The sequence below is a fragment of the Pristis pectinata genome, chromosome 3, assembly GCF_009764475.1.
Source record: "Pristis pectinata isolate sPriPec2 chromosome 3, sPriPec2.1.pri, whole genome shotgun sequence".
NCBI lineage: Eukaryota > Metazoa > Chordata > Chondrichthyes > Rhinopristiformes > Pristidae > Pristis > Pristis pectinata.
In genome coordinates, this window is record NC_067407.1 from 135,567,593 (window position 1) to 135,590,729 (window position 23,137).

General features: G+C 40.9%; 2 protein-coding genes across 4 annotated transcripts in view; both read right to left on the reverse strand.

Annotated features, from left to right (window-relative positions):
• The window catches only part of LOC127568883 (keratinocyte-associated protein 3), a 440,350-nt gene that overhangs the window by 59,641 nt on the left and 357,572 nt on the right, over window positions 1-23,137 (reverse strand). The gene's annotated exons all lie outside the window — the stretch shown is intronic.
• nrbp1 (nuclear receptor binding protein 1) overlaps window positions 1-23,137 on the reverse strand; it is a 70,247-nt gene that overhangs the window by 18,515 nt on the left and 28,595 nt on the right. For 2 of the 3 annotated variants that reach the window (XM_052013106.1, XM_052013105.1), the window contains 2 exons: window positions 16,803-16,826; window positions 3,746-3,829 (listed from right to left, as the gene is read on the reverse strand). In XM_052013106.1, coding sequence (XP_051869066.1) covers window positions 3,746-3,829; window positions 16,803-16,826 — 108 coding nt within the window. The remainder of the gene's footprint in view (window positions 1-3,745; window positions 3,830-16,802; window positions 16,827-23,137) is intronic. The other variant, XM_052013107.1, reaches the window with a different exon arrangement.

Consider the following 23,137-nt stretch of genomic DNA (forward strand, 5'->3'; position numbering starts at 1 on the left):
GTACTGAGGTACAGTGAAAAACGTCTTTCATACCATTCATACAGATCAATTCATTGAGGTATTACAAGGGAAAACAATAACAGAATGCAGAATAAAGTGTATTGCGACAGAGAAAGTGCAGTGCAAGCAGACAATAAGGTGCAAGGTCAAAACGAGGTAGATTGTGAGTTCAAAAGTCCATCTTACTGTACTAGGGAACCGTTCAATAGTCTTATAACAGCGGGATAGAAGCTGTCCTTGAGCCTGGTGGTAAGTGCTTTCAGGCTTTTGTATCTTTTCCTCGATAGGAGGGGGGAGAAGAGAGAATGTTCGGGGTGGGTGGGGTCCTTGATTATGCTGGCTACTCCACCAAGGAAGCAAGTAGTATAGACAGGGTCCATGGAAGGGAGGCTGGATGACTTACTTCCACTTGCAGTGTATGGATTCTGAGGTTGCTATTGGAAATGCAGACTCTTCAGTTTTTTTTAAAAGACATCTTTATTAGTCACATGTACATCAAAACACACAGTGAAATGCATCTTTTGCATAGAGTGTTCTGGGGGCAGCCTGCAAGTGTTGCCATGCTTCCAGCGCCAACATAGCATGCCCACAACTTCCTAACCCGTACGTCTTTGGAATGTGGGAGGAAACCCACCCAGACACAGGGAGAACATACAAGCTCCTTACAGACAGAGGCCGGAATTGAACCTGGGTCGCTGGCGCTGTAATAGCGTTACGCTAACTGCTACACTACCGTGCCTGCTTAGGGCAGGTGGTGTCCAACAATGTGAATAGGCAGCTTGAAAGTGTGCTGGAAGGTGCACACAATTTATGCAGGTCTTCTATGTGCTTCTGATGTATAAATGCAAGCTTCTCAATACCACCCTGAACAACCATTCTTCACTTCAAGTGGTCATGGGCACATGCAGGAGTCAGTGAGGATACTGTATTTCTTCAAGGAAGCTTTGAACACCTCCTTGAATCTATTCATCTGTCCGTCTTTTCTGTGAGAAATCCCAAGAGAGTCTATTTCAGGGTTCTGGTGTCAACCATGTGAAGGAAATACCCAACCTAACATTACCAACTGAGTGTTACATGCACTTCAGTACTGGGGATGGTGGCGTGGGAGAGGACATGGACATTAATTTGCTCATCCTTCCTGTGGATTTGGAAGATTTTGCATGGACAGCTTTGGTGGCATCTTTCCAGTGCTTTTAGGTGCCCACTGCTGCCCAGTAGACCATAAGTTTATGCCAGGTCCAAGGGCTTGACCTTCAAATACCCCTTCCTTCAGTCTACCAAAGGCAGTGCTGGCATATTGAAGACGACACTGAATCATTGATTAACTTCATCATTGGCCTTTGCCAACAGATGGCTTCTGAGACATGGGATGTGGTCTACACCACGGGCTCTCACCATGTACCTTCATTGTTGGAGGGAAATGAGGTGCAACAGGGAAGGTCGGGAGAGGATTATGGTCTTGCAGCTTCCTCCTCTCGCATGCGTAGTGAAGGAGATGACAATGGCTTAGAGCTTAGGCTCTGAACATGCAGAGACAAGCATCATCTGTATACTGCAGCTCAACCACCATGACCTGGGTTATTTTGGTTTTCGAATGTTTCCATTTAGATCTGGAGATTAGCTATACTCCTGCAATAAGTGTAGCATAATATTGGTTGTAAAGAATGAATGTTACTTTAATTGTCATTATGTGTTTAAAGACTGTATTATGTGAATAATGCATTCTGGCACAACAATGGTTCCCGTCTGAAGAACAATTGAATAAACTATCTCAAGCAAAGTGTGAGTAATGTCTCCTGTGTTAACGTTCATACTTTCTGCATTGGACTTTAAGAAATTAAGAACTGAATACTATACAGGATTGAAGATTCATTGAAATGAATAAAAGATGATTTTAACTATTAATTGCAAAATAGTTCCCCCTATCAGTAATTGCCATTGAGAATCCCTATTTGTATTTAGCTTCAATTACCTAAAATGATATCATTAAACCTTCAGGCAAGCCAGATGGTGCTTCATGCTCTATAATGCCCCTTGTAGCTTAAAGCAGCTTGGGATCGATGAATGTAGTATAGCTGGGTTATACCAAATTTAAATGGTAACTACAGGATGTTCTACTCTACTGCATTGTAAAGACAATATTAAACATTTCCTTTATGGTGTCTCTGGATAGGGCCTCTGAATTATTTTTCATCCATTGCAAGGCTTATCAGTTGAAACAAGGCAAAACAGTGTTCCTTCCTAGTAAAAAGATTTAATTAAAACTGTGCTGGAATCATTCATTGTTTCAGTGTAGATAGTACTTCTGCAAATTCTTAAAACTTTGTTAAGCACGAATGGCTGGTGGAAAAGGTAGATGTCTGAATTCTCTGGCTTTGCCAGAGAAAACCTGAACACTGTTCAACAAGTGTTTCTTCCTTTGTAAAACAAAATCAATAAGAAAGTGTTCCTTCAGAAGGGGCATGCCAAAATCTACAACAGAGTTCAGGAAAATTAGATGCGTGTTAAGAACATTCTATTATCAAGGGAAGAGCATGAAATTAGCTTGCTTTATAATAACAGTTCTATTAGGAAAGAAAAGCTTTACTCCATATTTAAATGCAACAGAAGAAAAACAATTACCTTCTCTTCCCACTTTGATTGCCACCCCCAAATCTAACCAATGAGCTGCTTATAAGAAAGGGGAAGTAAAGAACACTATGCCGTGGCTCCGACATTAGTTAAGCAACAATTAAAAAAAGCTGACATGCTTTAAAATTGACCACATTCCACGTGCAGCAAAGAAACCTATTCATTCTGTCCTCTTTTGTAGGAACTTTCCTACAAAAGGTATGAGAAAGAAAAATCAGGAAAATTTGGAAGACACACAAAATGCTGGAGGAACTCAGCAGGTCAGGCAGTATGAGAGGGAATCCAGGGGTGTCATTTATTGCTCCTGGTGCAGCTTCCTCTACATCCGTGAGACCTGACACAGATTGGGAGACTGCTTCGTCGAGCGCCTTTGCTCCGTCCGCTGCAAAAGCAAGGATCTCCTGGTGGCCATCCACTTCAATTCCACATCCCATTCCCATACTGACACATCTATCCACGTTGAGGCCAGACGCAGGTTGGAGAAACAACCTTGGTAGTCTCCAACCTGACGGCCTCAACGTCAATTTCTCTAACTTCCGGTAACACCCCCCCCCCCACCCCTTCTCTTTCCCCTCCCCTGCCCTCATGACCTGCCCATCCATTCCCCACCTTCTTCCCTTTATTCCATGATCTACTGTCCTCCTACCAAATTCCTTCTTTTTCAGTCCTTTGCCTCTTCTACCTATCACTTCTCAGTTTCTTTCACCACTCTTTCATCACCCCCTCCCCCCACCCACCTACCCTCCCCTCACCTGGACTCACAATCACCTGCCAGCCTGTGTTCCTCCCCCTCCCTTCTTACTCTGGCTTCTGCCCTCTTCCTTTCCAGTCCCGATGAAGAGTCTTGACCTGAAACGTCGACTGTTTATTTCCCTCCATTGATGCTGCTTGACCTGCTGAGTTCTTCCAGCATTTTGTGTGTTGCTCCAGATTCCAACATCTGCAGAATCTCGTGTCTCAAGAGAAATTGGAAGATAGCATTCAGCAATGAAATAATCTCTCTCTCGCACCCCCCCACCCCCCCAATTTGTAAGCAATGGGGAATTTTCCCTACTTAAAATCAATAATAACTCCATCTTGTTAAGGATTAATCACATTGTAATCTGCTCCTTACCTCCATATTCTGGGGCAAAAAAGTGCAGATTCTTCTGTTCTTCTCTACAGGTTTTCACATGGTTATTAATTGTATCAGGTGCAACTGCAAAATAATGTTTTGAGGTTAGATGAAAGAGGTTATACAATATTGCAGCTTTATTATTCAATCTAAGAGGGGGATTAAAACATAATGCAAACTACTTTGCTCTCCCCCTACTGACTAAAGGTGTTGACTCCTTGCTGTGTACAGTCCAGTGAATTCAGTGATGTACATCAGTCACTTTACTCAAAATTGCTTTTGATGTTCAGTTAGGTCAATGAGTTGTAGAATGATTGCAGGGAAACCATAACCAAATTTCAGATGCACATCGAAACTTAATAACTATCTTTTACTTCAATTGACACAATTTGATGCACTGCAGCTCGTTGCTGTAATCAAAAGGCATACAATTTGATTTGTGGGGTCTGTTGTAGAAACAGGTAACTCTAAATCTTGGATTGGGCAGGCAGATGGCAAGGTCTGAGAGGGAGGTCAGAGAACCTGGAAGCAGCCGAGTTGGAGGCCAGAGTCTATGGAAATTAATGAATGTCAGAAGATCTGCACCATCACAGTGGAGGCATAAAATTACACAATTCACAATTTCTGTTGCTATTCGCCTGAAAAATATCAACATCACCATCTTTGGGATATCAAATTCACTTCAGGTGACAAACAGGATGCAGGAAGTTCCCAGGTTATGCAAGGGTTTTATTCCTGAGAACTATCTGTAAGCTGATTCCTTTGTATCTACCTGTGATTCAAGGAACTATGGATCTGTATTCCCAGGTCCGTGTTCTACTGCACACATCAGAGCCCTACCATTCACTATGTAAGTCTTACCCTGGTTTGTCCTCCCAAAGTGCAACACCTCGCTCTTGTCTGCATTAAATTCCATCTGCCATTTTTCAGCTATTTTCCAAGCTGATCAAGATCACGCTGCAAGCTTCGATAGCTTTCCTCGCTGTCCACTACGTCCCCAATCTTGGTGTCATCTGCAAATTTGCTGATCTAGTTTACCACATTATCATCCAAATTATTAATATAGATGATAAACAACAATGGACCCAGCACCGATCACTGTGGCACACCTTTAGTCACAGGCCTCCAATCAGAGAAACAACCATCTACTACCACTCGCTGGCTTCTCCCATTCAGCCAATGTTGAATCCAATTGTCTACATCCTGAATGCCAAGCAACTTAACCTTCTAGACCAGCCCCCCATGCAGGACTTTGTCAAAGGCCTCGTTAAAGTCCATGTAGACAATGTCCACCACCTTTCTCTCATCGACCTTCTTGGTAGAGAAACAAAGGACTGCAGATGCTGGAATCTAGATGAAAAACATGATGCTGGAGGAACTCAGCAGGCCAGGCAGCATCTGTGGAGAAAAGCAGGTGGTCAACGTTTCGGGTCAGGAACCTTCTTCAGGACTGAAGATAGGAAAAAGGGGAAGCCCAATATATAGGAGGGAAAAGCAGAGCAGTGATAGGTGGACAAGAAAGGGGAGGTGAGGGTGGGCACAGGGTGGTGATAGGTAGATGGAGGTAAGAGATAGTGATAGGCAGGTGTGGGGGAGGAGGGAAGAGCAGATCCACTGGGGGATAGGTCAAAGGTAAGGAGAGAAACAAAAAAAAGAGGTAGAAAAAGGCGAGGCTAGGAAAGGGAAGAAGCATGGTGGTTTGGGGGGAGGGGGGGCACGAAGAGGGGTGGGGATTACCTAAAGTGGGAGAATTCAAATATTCATCCTGTTAGGCTGCAAGGTCCCAAGACAGAAAATGAGGTGTTATTCCTCCAGTTTGCGCTTGGAATTCTTCTGGCAGTGGAGGAGGCCGAGGACTGACATATGTGATAGTGTGGGAGGGGGAGTTGAAGTGACTGGCAATGGGGAGATGCAGGTCGCGGTTACGGATGGAGCGCAGGTGTTCTGCAAAACGATCATCTAGTCTGCGTTTGGTCTCACCAATGTAGTAGAGGCCACACTTGGAGCACCGAATGCAGTAGATGTTAAGGGAGGTGCAGGTGATTCTCCATCTCACCTGAAAGGACTGTTTGGGTCACTGGATGGAGATGGTGTAGGGGCAGGTGTTGCATCTATGGCAGGGGTGAATTAAGGAGTCGCCGAGAGAGCGGTCCCTGGCAGAGAGGGGCAGAAAGGGGTAGGGAGGGGAAGATATGGTTGGTGGTGGGGTCCCATTGGATCTCCCTTAATATCATCTACTGCATTCAGTGCTCCAGGTGTTGCCTCCTCTACATTGGAGGGATCAAACGCAGACTAGGTGACCATTTCACAGAAAACCTGCGCTCTGTCTGTAACAGTGATCTGCATCTTCCCGTTGCCAGTCACTTCAATAGCCCCTCCTCCTTGCCCTCCTCCACTGCCAGAAGAATTCCAAGCTCAAACTGGAGGAACAGCATCTCATTTTCTGTCTTGGAACCTTGCAGCCTAATGGCGAGAACATTGAAGTCTCCCACTTCAGGTAATCCCCAGAACAGCCCCTACACCCCCACAATGCTTCTTCTCTTCTTCCCTTTCCTTGCCTTTTTTTTCTACCTTTTTCCCTTTCTCTCCTTACCTTTGACCCATCCCTCGGTGGATCTGCTCTCCCCTCCTCCTGCCTATTACTATCTCTTACCCGCATCTACCTATCACCACCTTGTGCCCACCCACCTCCCCTCTTTTGTCCACCTATCACTGCTCTGCTTTTCCCTCCTATATATTGGGCTTCCCCTTTTCCTATCTTCAGTCCCGAAGAAGGGCTCTGACCCGAAACGTTGATCTCCTGCTTTTCTCCACGGATGCTGGGTGACCTTCTGGGTAACCTCCTTGAAAAACTCTAAGATTGGTTAGACATGACCTACCACGCACAAAGCCATGTTGACTATCCCTAATCAGGCCCTGTATATCCAAATACTTATATATCCTGTCCCTTGGAATATCTTCCAATAACTTACCCACAACTGACATCAGGCTCACCAGCCTATAAATTTCCCAGCTTATTCTTAGAGCCTTTCTTGAACAATGGAACAACATTAGCTACCCTCCAGTCCTCCGGCACCTCACCCATGGCTAAGGACATTTTAAATATCTGCAATTTCAGCACTAGCCTCCCACAAGGTCAGAGGGGACATCTTTTCAGGTCCTGGGGATTTATCCACCTTCATTCACCTCAAGACAGCCAGCACCTACTCTTCCCTAATCTGGATATGGTCCATGACCTCACTACTCTGTCTCTTTCTTCACTACCTTGTCTACCTGTGTTGCCACTTACAGGGAACCATGTACCCCTTGGTCTCTGTTCCACAATGCTCCCCAGGGCCGTTATTCACTCTTATTTCCTTTCCTGGTTTAACTTTCCAAAATGCACCAATTCACACATGTATGAGTTAAGTTCCAAACTGGATACAGAAAATATTCTATTAGTCAGTAATGAATACCACAAAACATCTTGAAAAATTCCTCAAAAATGTATGGTACAAATTGCGTAAAGTTGGATTTCTGTAAGGCAGGTCATTTGTAACCCAGGAAGCCCCAATACATATTTCAATTGAAATTGGGGCTATTTACTGCACTGAAATGTTGTGTTCTGCTATTTTTCATCTGAATTAGCATTGATCTTGGAGAATTTTCACTACAAAATAAATTTATTAAACCTGCACAGAATAACTTCCTACCTAAAACCAATGCCGACATGAAACCATGCCACCCAGTTCTGATGACTGCATTGTCCAAGTCTTTCATCCCAATTATTAAAAGTTAAGCTGATTTACAAGGAGCTCTGCTATTTCTCAGTGTGCCTAAATTTGAGTCATTCACACGTGATTTATCTCAGTCCCTTATTTTAGTATCAGTTCAGTTTATTTCTCATTATTAATACATCTAAATGGAAGTAAAATTAACAGTGATCATTCCTCAAACATATACTAAACATCTACTTGTATCAAAACAGACTGTGCATCCACAAGTCGGAGGGAAATTAAAAATCTGGAGTGAGATTTAAAAATCATGAATTTAGAATTTTGGAATTAATGCATTCCCAAGCAGGAAATGTGTTTCTCTGCAGTCACCAGTTATACTAAATACACAAGCATCACCAGAAAGCTCAGACTGGTATTCTGTCATACAAGCATTATCTGGAAGGCAAATGATAAATACAATGTAAAGTATTTTTAAATACTTAAATTTAGCAATTGTACCAATAAATGAATGCAAAGCTCCATCAAATACCTAATGTAGTGAAAGAACCTGGACAGTCAACTTGGCAGAAGTAGGATTACCCTTAGACCTAGGCCAGAATTTCAACCAGCCATGACTCACCTTCCCATTCTTCAAAGCCTCTCTCATATCTAAAAAGCATGAGAACAATGCTCTTCATTTGTCTAGATGGACAAAGATCTCACAACACTATAAAGGAGAATGCTTGATGAACACCCCATCCACTGGCTTTGCGTATTATGTGGCTGGTATTATCTACAGGATGCATGGCAGCAACTCATCAAGGTTTCTTTGGCAGCACACCTCAGATCACACACACAAGAGGGCTGATAAGTTGCATACTACCCTAACTTGGGCCTGGAGCACCCTACAACAGCACTCACCACTGATTGGACTAATTCAAGGCAGCAGCCTAGCTCCTGCTCAAGAGCAAATGAAGATCAGCAATAGTAGCTTACCTTGCCCATGATGTGCACATCCAGAATGACTTAATTTAACCCAGTTAATGTGAGGGAAGATACAACCAGACATCTGAGCAGGGGAGTCTGACCTCACTGGCAAGGCAGTGATACATTTTTGGCCATCACCTGTTATCAGCCCTCCTTTTACCATTATTCCAATCTTTTTGGGTGTGACCTTGCAGAGCTCCACAAGAAAGGATTGACATTAGTTCAGTTTTAGTAGAAGTATGATTGCATCTAATACCATTTTCAGATTTGACGAGAGACCAAGAGTCAGGAAGAGCTGTAAAATTAGTACAAGTGACCATACAACAACTTGTAATTGCTCATTGACTTTAATAAAAACTTTTGGGTTATGGACTAAATCATGGTCTGAAAGAATGTTCTTTTGACACCCAAATCAAAGGATTTCACAAAAACAAATCAGATCATTAAAATTAAATAAGGAAAAACCTAGATTTCAGTTCTCACTGGTCAATGCTAAAATGAGAGATTAGTCATTCTTCATTGGTTAGGAAGCAATGGCTTAATTATGGGAGGTAAACTTGAGTGTTTATACAGAGGTCAGAAGAAGAACAAAAGCAAAAAAGTGAGCAGCAAGATGGAAGATCTACAATAGAGAAAAAAAAGAATGATCCCTTATCGGGAGAAATCTTTCTATTTTGAAATACGGTGCACAATTTCCTACCGAAACCTGATCAAAAGAATCCTCCTTCCTCTATCAAACAGTTTTTCAACATTCATATTCAGGGGAACACTGCTGAACTTAGGCCATAATCAGACAAAGCCCATAGAAGATTCTAGCTCTAATACTGTATACTCACTCAAAGCACTTTAATTATCTTCCAAAAATGATCATGGAAAATAACAAGATATAATTTTTGAAAGTTCACAATGCATTACTCTGGAGCTAATACAGCTATGTATCCTCAAGGTCACAAGATCTAATTACTCTGAATAGGTACAAAACAAATCAATTGGACGCCAGGTGTCCAAGATGTTTCTACTTGGATTGTCAGAGAAACCCGGCAGGAAATACATGTACAAATAAAAAAAGGTCATCTGTTTCGTCATGTCTGGCCGACGTAAATGCTGCAATGGACCTACAAAACCTCATCTAGAAATTTCATAAATTTTGGTACCTATTTATAGACACAGGACTTGATAATACAACAGTCACACACCAAACTCAACACATTAATCTCATCTTCAAAAGCAATGAAACTAAAAATAAGAAACAATGATCATCATTCCATTACGATATAAAGTTAACATGGAAACTGGTCATTTGGTCCAGTCATAACACACAAATATTCAGCCTCCAATTAGCTTTAACCACATTCATCTGTTTTGTTCCCACATTGCTTTTTTTTTGAAAGAAAGATCAAACCACAGTAAAACTTTGATAATCCAATTGTTCAGAATTCCTGATCCTCTGGCATTTGGCTCACTCATTAATCTGGAATGTGAACCAGGGGTCCAGAGTGCAAGCAGAGTGTGCAGCCAGAGCCAGGGGTCTGAAGTGTAGCTGGGGTCCACACTGTAGACCAGGTGCACAGCTGGAACTGGGATTGGGGTCCGGAACTCCAGAGGTCAGGAACTTTGATGGGTTTGTGGCAGGAGCCGTGATCCATAGTGCTTGTAAATTTCTCTCTTTAAACTAACTGCATTCACTGGAATATTTATTGTACTGCTGTGTAACATGTGGGAAGAACAAGTTAAATAAAAGTGCTTTTGGATATTAATAGGTGTGTCCAAAGTTCCATTAAATCTCTTGGTGGCACTAAAGTCCCAAGGGTACTGGATTACTGGAGTTTCATTTTATCTATTTTTAAATACTGAATTCCTGCCTGAAACATGCATTCTGGAAGTGAACACAATGTTAATTCAAGGAGGTTCTCTTATTCTCCATTCTCAATCTCCTATATTTAATTTTGGATTGCTAGCTCCTTTTCTACCCCCCAGACCCTTTAACCACTGGGTTTGCTTTTATCTATACTGTCCCAATCCTCTCTAATTTTAATTGCAGAGTTGTTCTAAATAAAAAGCAGCATAGATTTTTCATGCTCTTTAACAAAAAAAAAGGCAAATATCCCCTTTTTTCCTTTGGTTTATCAAGCACAATAGAAAACATTGAAGGAGGTATGAGGCAAGAGATCAAACAAGTAATATCCAAACAGACAAATGTCAGGTTGGATGGAAAAGGAAAAATAAGCGAGATTCATACATATTGATATCTGACAATTATTTACCATAAAATGGGGTGCTGCCAGACTAAAGTCACCTCATTGTCAACTCTCCGGAAGGAAAGAGCTTTGTGGGACAGGAATGCCTTTCAACTTCTGAAATGTGTGGTTTTGTGGCAATTACTACTAAATTTCAGAACCAGAGTGGTTGTTTTTGTAATAAGCCATTTCAAGTTCAACGAGGGGGAATAGGTGGATGAGGTTTACTTAATTACTTTTGAGAACCAAGAACTTTCCAATTCTTAGGTCATGAATACAGCCAGGTAACGTTTTGTTATAAAATAATATCTAGTACTTAGAACCAAATAAATATTCAAGCAGCCCAGAGTAAACTATTCATAAGAGATGGGCCTACAGGGTCCTGTTCCTAAACTTCAGCTCAAAGGGTTTCCTCTGTAACATGGCAAAGTGTTCGGTGTTACAATCCACAGCGAGAACACAGCATGTTGTCTCATAGGCTGCAGTGGCAAATTATGAGTACAATAACCTCATCATGAGTAGCACATCCACCACCTTAATTATATCCTTATCTGTTATATCTTGATAATTACCTAATACAAACCCAGAATCTGACAGCTAGTAACACTGAGTTATAAAGCAGAGAACAGGCCTTTTGACCCAAGTTGTCCATCCTTACCAAGATGCCTTCCTGAACTAGTCCCATTTGCCTACATCCCTCTAAATCATTCCTATCCATGTCGCTGTCCAAAAGTCATTTAAACGTTGTAATTGTACCCACCTCAACCACTTCCTCTGGCAGCTCATTCCATATACCCACCACCCCCTGCGTGAAAAACTTGCCCCTCAGCTTGCCTTTAAATCTTTCCCCTCCCACTAGTTAATCCCCTCTAATTCCCATCAATGCCCTCTAGTTTTAGATTTCCCCTACCCTGGGAAAAAGACTGTGACCACCCATCTTATTGACACTCCTCATAATTTTATAAACCTCCATAGGGTCACCCTTCAGCCTCCTTTGCTCCAGAGAAAACAGCCCCACCTATCCAGTCTCTCCTTATAACAACCCCTCCAGTCCTGGCAACATCCTTGTGAATCTTTTCTGCACCCACTCTAGCTTAATCCAAAAGTATACTGACCAGAACTGCACACAATATTCCCGGTGCAATCTCACTAACATCTTCTAGCTGTAACAACTTGTACAACGTCCCATCCAATGGGGCAAGCGTGCCGTACACCTTCTTCACCTTGTGTACCTGTGTCGACACTTTCAGGGAACTATGTATTTATACCCCTAGGGCAGGCAGTATCTGTGGGAAGAGAAGCAGAGTTAACTTTTTCAGGTCAAGGACCCTTTCTTTGACTTGAAGGGTCAGGTCGAAGACCTGTTCTGGCAAGGGGTCTTTGGCCTGAAATGTTAACTTTCTCTCTCCACAGATATCATCCGACCTCCTGATTGTTTGCAGCATCTTGTTTCAGATTTCCAGCATCTGCCGTTTTTTTTTCACCTGACGGTGTTTTTTTTTTGATGTTAGTTAACACACTTTTAACAAAAATCACAACCAAAACCAAGGAATAGACCTTGTTACAAATCCTATTGATAAAATCCATGCTGATAATAGCTGGCAGCAAATAAACTACGAATGGTAACCATTGAGAAACAAATCAACTAGATAAGCTATCACAGAATAATGTTAAAGCAAGGAAATAATTCCCATTGTATATTACAGGTTTCTGGGAACTAGTAGTATTTATAGTTCTGAATTTCTCAAAACACATTATCAAAAGGTTTACTGCACTTGCATGCTGTGTATAAAGAGAACAAGAAATTTGAAGACTGAAAATGATTAATTACATCACTTCAATTGTTTCAGTTGAAAATAATGATTTCTGGAGGATCTATTGTAATCAAATAGTGTAAAACTTCATAACATTTCCTTGTTCCAATATTTTTGTAACACCACACTCAATAATGCTCATTTAATAACCTCTCATTTAGCTGCACTTATGACCTCACAAAATGATACTTTTCCTTACAGCAGTGACAACATTTGAGAAGAGCTTCATTGTCTGTTTACCAGTGAAATACTGAGCTTGTGAAAAGTACTCAGTGATTCATCGATTTATAGAAGGAATGTATTCTTGGAAAACAGTTTGTTAAATGAAAATTTTGTAAAATTAAGGCTGGCCAAAATACATTATGTGCACTTGGTTCATTGCAATACTCTGTGTTGGGAGTGGCAGGCATATTGTTTATAGCGAAAGGTAGCTTCAAAAATCAAAAAGGGCATACTACAAAAGGGTCAAAAGGCACATTAGCAAAAATATGTAAGTTGAACATTCATAAACTAAAGACTGCATATGTCGTTCCACTACTTTTACAGGTCCTCAGTAGGAAATAGAAGACAACAGATGCTTGAGTTCCAGTTCCATTTCCAATGTTAGCATAACATTATTATTTTTTAAAAAAGCAGCAAAATGCGCAGAAGGATTTCAATTGCAAGGTTAGACAGGAGAAGATGGGGCAGTTCTCCTTGGAGCAAAGAAAATCAAGAGGATGTTTAATCAAGTCTGTACAAGAAAATCAGAGAAAAGCTGTTCCCTTAGTGCATGGTCAAGGATCAGGGTCACAGATTTACACTTAAGGTGAAGTTTTTTTTAAGCAGACAAGGGGATGGAAAGAGGGTGGTGGTGTGACAATGATATGCAATTTGGTGTTTGTAAAGGTGGTGCAAATTGATTCAAGTCAAAGCTTTTTGACGGGAACTGTATAATCAAATGGCGGAAAATAATCTGCAGGGTTTTTGGGAAGTAGCAGGGCAATGACATCAATTGAGTTGTTCCTCAGAGTTCCACAGACCTGGTAGGCTGAATGCCTTCCTCCTGTGCCCTAAAGATTCAATTAGGGAATCAATACCTGAAGCAAAGTCATGATTTGCAAAACAGATGCCATTTTAGTATTAGTGTTAGTCAGATATAGGATTTCAGAACTATTTTACTTCCATTTTCATTTAAGATCCAAAGGTGGGTTTTCGATTTTTTAAAATTATCCGATGAATGCAGAATAAATCAAAGGCTGGAGGATAAACCATATTTTGATGCAAAAAAAATCAAAGCAGAAACCTAGAACTGGAATTCTGTATTATAATTTTCCATTGTGAACAGCAAAGAGGGTTTTGCAATTTTGCATAATTAAAAACTAAACAAGGCCCACTAAAAAATACACAGAATCACTTAATCCATTTTACAAATACAAGTTACGGCAATTCTAAATGGTCATTTTAAATCCACATTGGCTTTCCCCACTGTCCTTTAATTGCTCAACAGAGGACAAAATAGTCTACTTTAAACCCTACAGTCTCAAAGTAAAACTCTGTTAATCCGGCACGCTCAGGACTTTGGTGATGTCGGCCTAGCAGATTTCCAGACCATCAGATATTATTTTATTCATATTGAAACATACTTTTAATTCACTTTTAAAAAAAGATGTTACACAATAACAATAAGTGAACCCCACAAGTGGGTGACAGTGCAGGAGCTGGGGCCCCAGTGAGTAGAAATTGCAAACATTACCTGGTGAGCCAGATGCAGAGCCATCAGGGTTTCCAAATGGTCAGATAGCAGATTGCTGGTGTTTTACTACACCTAGCTTCAATGCAGCCTGTACTCAGCAAATTTAACAATATTTTACCAAACGCAAAGGCCTAACCTCTTAATGGCAAAGTCCACAATGCGACATGACCAATTCCTCCTTTATGACACTGCCAATGATCCTGCCCACCCTCTTCCCCCTCTCCCCCCCATCATTCTCATCAGTATACAATTGACAGCATGGGATTACTGGGAAGCACACTCTTCAGAATATCATGGCTTCAAGTTGCATTCCAGGGACAACAGAACACAAAATTCTGGGCTGATACTTCAGTGCACTACAGATGGTGTGCTGCACCATCAGCTGTGTTGCCTCTCTGTTATATGACAGAACCAAGGCCCTATTAAACAAAACTGGATCCCGGGGAACCAATTCAAAAGAGCAGCGGTGCTTGTTGCATTCCTTGGGCTTCCTGATCCCTCAACTAAAATAGATCTGGTCATTACCATACTGATGCTTGTAGGTGTGTGCAAATTGGCTCCTATAATTCCTACATCTACAATTTTGGTTCCACTCCACTAATACTTGATTGGTTGTAATATGCTTTGAAACATCAATGCTCATAAACATGCTCCATAATGCAAGTCTCTCTTAAGTTTTGAGGAGACATCCCAATAAATAGGATTCCAAAGTAATATAACTGTAGCATAGGCTAAATGTTGTAAAATACTTTGAAACTAAGATGAGACACATAAGTAGCTGATTCCAGCAACTTTTTTTTTTGTCAAAGTGGAGATTTTCCTGATCAGCTCTCCCTTAGAGATCAGATGTATTCATGGTTTTGAACCCATACAAGGTATTAGAAGTTTATGAATAACATAAGCCAGTGTGTCAATTGAATGACAACAGTAATATAGCAGAGAACCATAAGCCTCTGCCACTGAGGATGTCATCCATACATCTGACAAGGCGAGTAACTAACAAATCTTAGTTCATGACAGCAATATATTCAAGACTTCCAATTATGATTTGACAAACCACCATTTTTGCACTTATTTAGAATCAAAAGCCTACATTAGAAATTATTTCATACCCAAAAAAAACCACATGTGAACTTGCATTTATATAGCATCTTTCATATCCTTGGCAAGTCCCAGATACTTCACAGCCAATAAGCTGCTTTTGAAATAAGACATTATGATTTTAAACAAGCAATAGTTAATGTGTACAGCAAAAGTAACTAGAATGAAAGAAATAACCACCGCTTTTGGAAGTTGATTTGGCAAATCAACATTTGTCAGAAGATAGTATGTGTTGACTGGTGGGGAAATCATTTGTATTGCTCTAAGAATCTTATACATCTTCCTTTAAAGGTAGGCAGCTATAAAACCACGCTGTATTTCCTCCTAGAATTTAATTTCATGCCTGCTGGTGATTTTAACCTGCCTTCTTCAGTCTAATGAGTAGATTTCAGTGTTTGGATTAAGGTATTAGGTTGTTTTATCTTGAGGAGTAGCAAGAAGCTATTTATACCACTGCAGTGTAACTAATTTATACTGGTGTGCAAATGATCTCATTACCAAGAACTCTTCCACTCTGCCTGTGAACAGACATATTAGTGGGAAACTGTCTACAAGGAAATGAACAGAAAATAGTTTGGAACTTGGGGATGCATTTTGCTACTGTGAAATCCCTGGGGCTTGAAGTATCCATGTTAGGTATAATAATGGATTACCACTAACATATCATAAAATGTGCACACAGTTTGAGGTCAGAATGGGTACATGCTTCCTTCCTCCAAATTTTTGGTTCACAATTCCTTGTCACATATCAGTAGTAATCTGCTACAAGAGATTAGATAGCTGAATATAGTGAAAAGAAAAAGTAAAGATCTTAAAGCACCAAGTGGTTGGCAACTTTTCCATGAAAAAGATCACCGACACAATTGGAGCAACTGCTCTTTCAAAATTAAGAGCCATTATATATCAATTGCAATAATTTGGAAAAGAACATCTTGAAATTTTCCTGTCAGACAGTATTGTGTTGTAGAAACATAAGTTTTTGGTCTTTGACTTTTCATCAGAACTAGTCATTGACTGGAAGCATTACCATTTCTCTCTCCAGATGCTATCTGATCCACTGACTACTTTCAACATTTTCTGTTTTTATTTCAGACTTCCAACATCAGCAGTATTTTTTTGGGTTTGAAGTGCAATATTCTAATTGTTGTGTGCCTGATTAATGACTAAACAAAACATCTTGAGAACACACTTTGTTGGACATTGTTAACCATGTATAATAGACCATCACTGCCAGATGCCACAGGAGCATCTGCATTTATTGAAAAGAGCTTAAGTTGTCACTTTATGGAACTCAACTCATTTTAAAACTGTGTCTAAAAAAAGCTCCATATAAAGCCAACAATGCTTTGTAGTGTAAATACATGCACTCATGCAAGAGCTAAGACTGCTAAGCATTCCCAACATAAATTGCTTACACCGGCACATTTAAAAGCTAAAGACAAACAAAACAATACACAGTCACAGCACAGGAGCCGAGAAGTTTCTCACCATTAGCAAATATCCTATGAAAGACTGTTCGCAACAGAGCGGCCGTAAGCGGGAAATAAAACAAGAAATTGATGAGTGATGGAACAGCGAGCATTCACAAATACAAACAGCTGGGTTAGAACCACCAAAAGCTTCAAACAAGACACTGCCTTTACTGTAGCTAGATGAAGGTGGGGAGGAGTGGGGGGAAGAAAAGGCAAAAGGGAAAGAGGGAGGAGGAAGGCAGAAGGGAAAGAAAGGAAAGGTAAAGGAGTCTTCGGGATTCATGAAATATTAGTGCAACACTCTTATCTAGTTCACTTTCTCTTAACTTGAAGGTTCCTCTCATGATTTTCAGCCCTAGTTTACAAGAGGAAATCACTTACCACAATAATCTGGATCAAAGGAGATTGAATGTATAGTCAAACTTGTTCTTTTATTGCAACCAAAATTGCTCTCTTTAATTACAAAGAAAATGGAGAAAAGGGGCAATAATTGGGCCTGGAGGGAGAAGCATTGATGAGTTTTTTTTAAAAAAGAGAATGCAATGTGCCAAGAAATTTCACTACTAGCATTTTATAGCTGCAAAAGTGTAGGGGAATCTGCAGATTTTCTATGAAGAATATAGTTTATATTTCAGACATTAACAGACAGAACTCAAGTGAAGTCAGACTGAACCAATTTCTATTCGAATGGCTTGCACCTAGCAGCGATTGAAAGGTAGTAATGAATTCTAACATTTTCAAAATATAGACTTTTCACATGCCCAAATCAAGAACATTCCGGAATGGATAACTGGAAAGAAACTATCTGCCCAGAAATTGTCATAAGTTGTATTATGAGTATGTGGAAGCTTGAAATGGTCCTAAATTTGGATGGACAAAGACAGCAATAAAACAAAATCTGATTATTTGCCATTTGGAATGAAGAATCATCAAAGCAAATGCAGATAAATCTGCCTTTTGAAATATGCAAAGCAATAAACATATGCTGGCTGTACAACTATAATTTTCTTGGTGATCAAATAGGGCAATTGCTTAACAGCACCTTTCTAAATAATGTTAAATGAAACAGGACAGGATTAAATGAAATGCAGGATTGTAGTTGTCTAAGTGAAAATGAATGGAACCATCTTTATAGCAGCAGAGTAATGCAACAGGTGGTGCTGCTGTTGTACAGCTCTGGCAGTCTGGGTTCCATCCCATCCTCAGGAGCTGTGGGGAATTTCCACATTCTCCATGACCAAAGGAGTTTCACCAGGTGTTTTGGTTTCCTCACACATCTCAAAGATGTGCTGTTGGTACATTAACTAGCTACTGCAAACGATCCCTTAATGTGGTTGTTTGTTGGATAATCAGAGTGGAGTTGATGGGCATGAGAGAGAGAATAGGTTGCAGGGAAGTAAGAGGAGGAATGGAATTGATGAGATTGTGTTTATGCTGGCTCAAAACAATGGACTGAACAGCCTCCTTCAGAGGAAGTATGAGAAGTGGCTGTTGAGAATTGCTGGGCTAGGATAATCTCTCTTAAAACGTACAGGATAGAGACAAGAAACAGACTTTCAGTTGGTCTTGGGCATACAGATAAAGACTTGGTATTGCTGACATTAAAAATGATTTTTAGGAAGTACCAATGTAAAAGCATGCACAAATTTGCTGATAAACTAATAATAAGACTCTGCCCTCCAGGTTTCTCAGTTCAACTTAGAAACCAATGAAAAATTGGTTACGTTTGAAAGAATTGAAAAGGTATTCCCAGATGCAAGATCACTTAACTAGTTCCCAAGTACAGTTAAAAGAAAGTTAACTCACTACCAATCTAGCAAACAATACAAAAGACTAAGAGAGAAAGTCAGCAATAACTGATTGTAGCTTCCAAACAGTTACATATCATGCAAAAGTTTTGAATTACTTCATTCTAATCCCTTAAAATAATGAGACTGTAAACAAGGATGACAAACTGGAAATTAAGACATTTAAATGTGCACATGGAAAGCCAACAATGAGGTCTCTCATACACTAGATGATCAAAAAGCCAATTACAGAAACAAACAGACTTTAACAGAGCCCTTTAATTAACAGAATTGTTCAAAAATGGCTTTTCTGCAAAAAAAAAATCAGACAAAGATAGCAATAGTGATCGTGCTCATGAAACCAAATATAACATTACAGCACAGTACAGGCCCTTCAGTTCACGATGTTGTGCCAACATTTTATCCTGCTCTAATATCTACCCAAACCTTCCCTCCCACATAGCTCTCCACTTCTCTATCATTCATGTGCCTATCTACGAGTCTCTTAAATGTCCCTAATGTATCTGCCCCCACAACCTCTGCCGGCAGTGCATTCCACACACCCATCACTGAGTGTGTAAAAAAAAACTTACCTCTGACATCCCCCTCCAATCACCTTAAAATTATGCCCCCTCATGTAAGCCATTTTTGCCCTGGGGAAAGGTCTCTTGACTGTCCACTCGATCTATGCCTCTTATCGTCTTGTACAACCTCTATAAAGTCGCACCTCATCCTCCTTCGCTCCAAAGAGAAAAGCCCTAGCTCGCTCAACCTATCCTCATAAGACATGCTCTCCAATCCGGGCAGCATCCTGGTAAATCTCCTCTGCACACTCAAAAGCTTCCACATCCTTCCTATAATGAGGCAACCAGAACTGAACACAATACTCTGGTTAGACCACACTTGAAGTATTATACAGCTGCAACATTACCTTGCGACTCTTGAACTCAATACCTCGACTAATGAAGGCCAACACTCCACATGCCTTCTAAACAACCCTATCGACCTGCACAGCAACCTTGAGGGATCTATGGACATGGACTCCAAGATCCCTCTGTTTCTCCACACTGCTAAGAATCCTGCCATTAACCTCGTATCCTGCCTTCAGATTCAATCTTCCAAGGTTTATCAAGGTTGAACTCCATCTGCCACTTCTCAGTCCAGGTCTGCTTTCTATCAATATCCTGTTGTAATCTACAGCAACCTTCTGCACTATCCACACCACCACCAACCTCTGTATCATCAGCAAATTTACTAACCCACCCTTCCACAACCTCATCCAAGTCATTTATAAAAATCACAAAGAGCAGGGATCCCAGAACAGATCCCTGGGGAATACCATTGCTCACCAACCTCCAGGCAGAATATGCTCCATCTACCACCACCCTCTGTCTTCTATGGGCAAACCAATTCTGAATCTACACAGCCAAGTTTCCCTGGATCCCATGCCTCCTGACTTTCTGAATAAGCCTTCCATGAGGAACCTTATCAAACACCTTACTAAAATCCATGTACACCACATCCACTGCTCTAGCTTCAATGTGCTTTGTCACATCCTCAAAGAATTCAAATCAGGCTCGTGAGGCATGACCCGCCCCTCACAAAGTCATGCTGACTATCCCTAATCAGCCTATGCTTCTCCAAATGCCCATAAATCCTGTCTCTAAGAATCTTCTCCAGTAATTTGCCCACCACTGAAGTAAGACTCACTGGTCTGTAATTCCCAGGGTTACCCCTACTCCCTTTCTTGAACAAAGGAACAAAATATGCCACCCTCCAATCATCTAGCGCTACTCCTGTGGCCAGTGAGGATGCAAAGATCATCGCGGAGCAATCTCTTCCCTTACTTCCCTCAATAACTTTGGATATATTCCATCCGGCCCCGGTGACTTTTCTATCCTAATGTTTTTTAATAGTTCCAGCACATCCTCTTTCCTCGCGTCGACATGCCCTAGCATATCAGCTTGTCGTACACCGTCCTCACAAGTATCAAGGTCTCTCTTTCTGGTGAATCCTGAAGCAAAGTATTCATTAAGAACCTCCCCTACCTCTTCTGACTCCTGGTACATGTTTCCTCTTTTATCCCTGATCAGTCCTACCCTCACTCTAGCCATCCTCCTATTCTTCACATACGTGTAGAACACCTTGGGGTTTTCCTTAATCCTACTCGCCAAGGACTTCTCATGCCCCTTTCTAGCTCTTCTATTCTTAAGCTCCCTCCTGGCTACCTTGTAACTCTCCAGAGCCCTGTCTGATCCTTGCTTTCTAAACCTGAGGTAAGCTTCTTTCTTCCTCTTGACAAGATATTCTATGTCTCTTGTCAACCACGGTTCCTTCACTCTAACATCCTTACCCTGCCTCAATGGGACAAACCTATCCAGAAGCCCATGTTAAGTATTCCCTGAACAACTTCCACATTTCTGCTGTGCACTTCCCCAAGAACATCTGTTCCCAATCTACACTCTGCAAGTTCCTATCTAATAGCATCATAATTCCCCCTTCCCCAGTTAAAGACTTTCCCATATTGTCTGCTCCTATCCCTCTCCAAGGCTATGGTAAAGGTCAACGAGTTATGGTCATTACCTCCATAATGCTCTCCCACCGAGAGATCTGAACCCTGATCGGGCTCATTGGTTAGTACCAGGTCCAGAATGGCCTCTCCTCTAGTCAGCCTATCCACATACTGTGTCAGGAATCCTTCCTGGACACCTAACAAACTCTGTCCCATCTATCCCCTTTACACTAAGGAGGTGCTAATCAATATTAGCAAAGTTTAAATCACCCATGACAACAACCCTGTTATTTTTGCACCTCTCCAAAAATCTGCCTCCCGATCTGCTCATAGGGAATGCTCATAAGAACATGCTTCATAGGTAAAGAAACCTGCCATCCTCACCCACACCAAACCCTCAAAAAGTAAAACACTGAACTTCCTTCAAAATGTTTTTTTGGATGCTCCAATTGCTCTACAACCAATCAAGCATATCTGAAGTCATGGATGTAGTGTAGGAAACACAGCAGCCAAGTTGCACAAAACAAGCTCCCACAAACAAAGTAATAATGTTCAGGTTTCTTAAAAATGTTGTTGGGGGAATAAATATATTGGCCAGAAGATAAAATCCTTTCACATCTCCTTGAGATCTCTTACACTCACCTGGGAGAGCAAGAAAGAAGATTGGACATAAAAATAGAGGTCTGGGGGCTCATAGCTTAGCTCAATATGCGGCTGTCGTTTCAGCTGTTCTAACAAGTCACTCAGGTGTCTGAAACTAATAGGTCAAAACTAAAATGCATGGACCATGTCGCACTGACGAAGACAAAGTATTTGGACATGACAAAGGCTTAAGAAGTCTAATCAACTCTGCAAAGTCCTCATGACAAATTTAAGTGACTAACTACTGAATTGGAAGAGCTCAGATAAGCAACATTTTGACAGTCTTACTCTCACTCATACATCTTAGTCAGTGCCCCAGAATCTTCCCAAAGTAATCCCTCAATCTGAGCCACTGTAAAGATAGATGCATTGAAACATCCAGGTATAATTGTAATAGCATACAATCATGAAGGAATGCCCTGGGAAGTTCCCAACATTCACCCTGTACTCCATGAAATCTCTCAATATGTTAAACACAAGAAAATGTCAATTACCTCCCATTCCACTCACTCAGCTAACGAATCAGCATTCCATGTTCAATGACATTTGAAAGCAGCACTGAAGGTAGCAAAGAGAGAACATACTCTAGATAGGCACTTCAGGATCCAGGAGTGGAACTACGTAAGCCACAGAGTCTCAAAGATCAGAACTCCCTCAATAGTTGTGCAGCATGTAAAGCGCTAAAACAAGGGATATAGCAACTTACTCTATCCTTTCTGTATTAGTAGGATGACCAATGCATAGACCTTGTAGAGATGAAGAATTGCCTTCATTCCAAGGAAACCCTTCATCATTGCTGTATGGCATTGATAATGTACTAGATGACAGAAATCTACCAGCTTGATGTAGGGCATTGACAAGATGCTGGGTTAACAGCAGCATCACAAATGCTCCTAATTGGCATGCCAACCACCATTGCAAACATTCACTGCCTCAACCACTGCCACACTATGGCTACAGTGTTTACCATTTGCAAGATACAGTGCAGTGAATGATAAACCTTCAACAGTTCTTCTTAATTTACAGAACCTTAAGGAACAAATACAGCAGGGAAACTGGATGCTATCTGCAAGATCCTAAGTCACACACCAACTCAACTCGAAAATATAATCAGCATTCCTTCTTAGTCACTGGGCCAAAAACCAAGAGCTTTCTACCTTACAACACCTTGACAGTACGTTCACATGGACTACAGCAATTCAAGAAGCTAGTTAACTAATGCATTTTCAATGGCAAATAGCAATGGCTGTGATGCCCAGATCTCAGGGATTAATAGAAAAAAAAATCTTAGGAACCAGTGGAGCAATGCATAAATATATAGCTTAAACACAAGGTTCTATTATTTTATTTCCCCAGTTTTTTGACAATCCCTGGGTTGAGAAGCTCTTAACCAAAATCCACAAAAAGTCA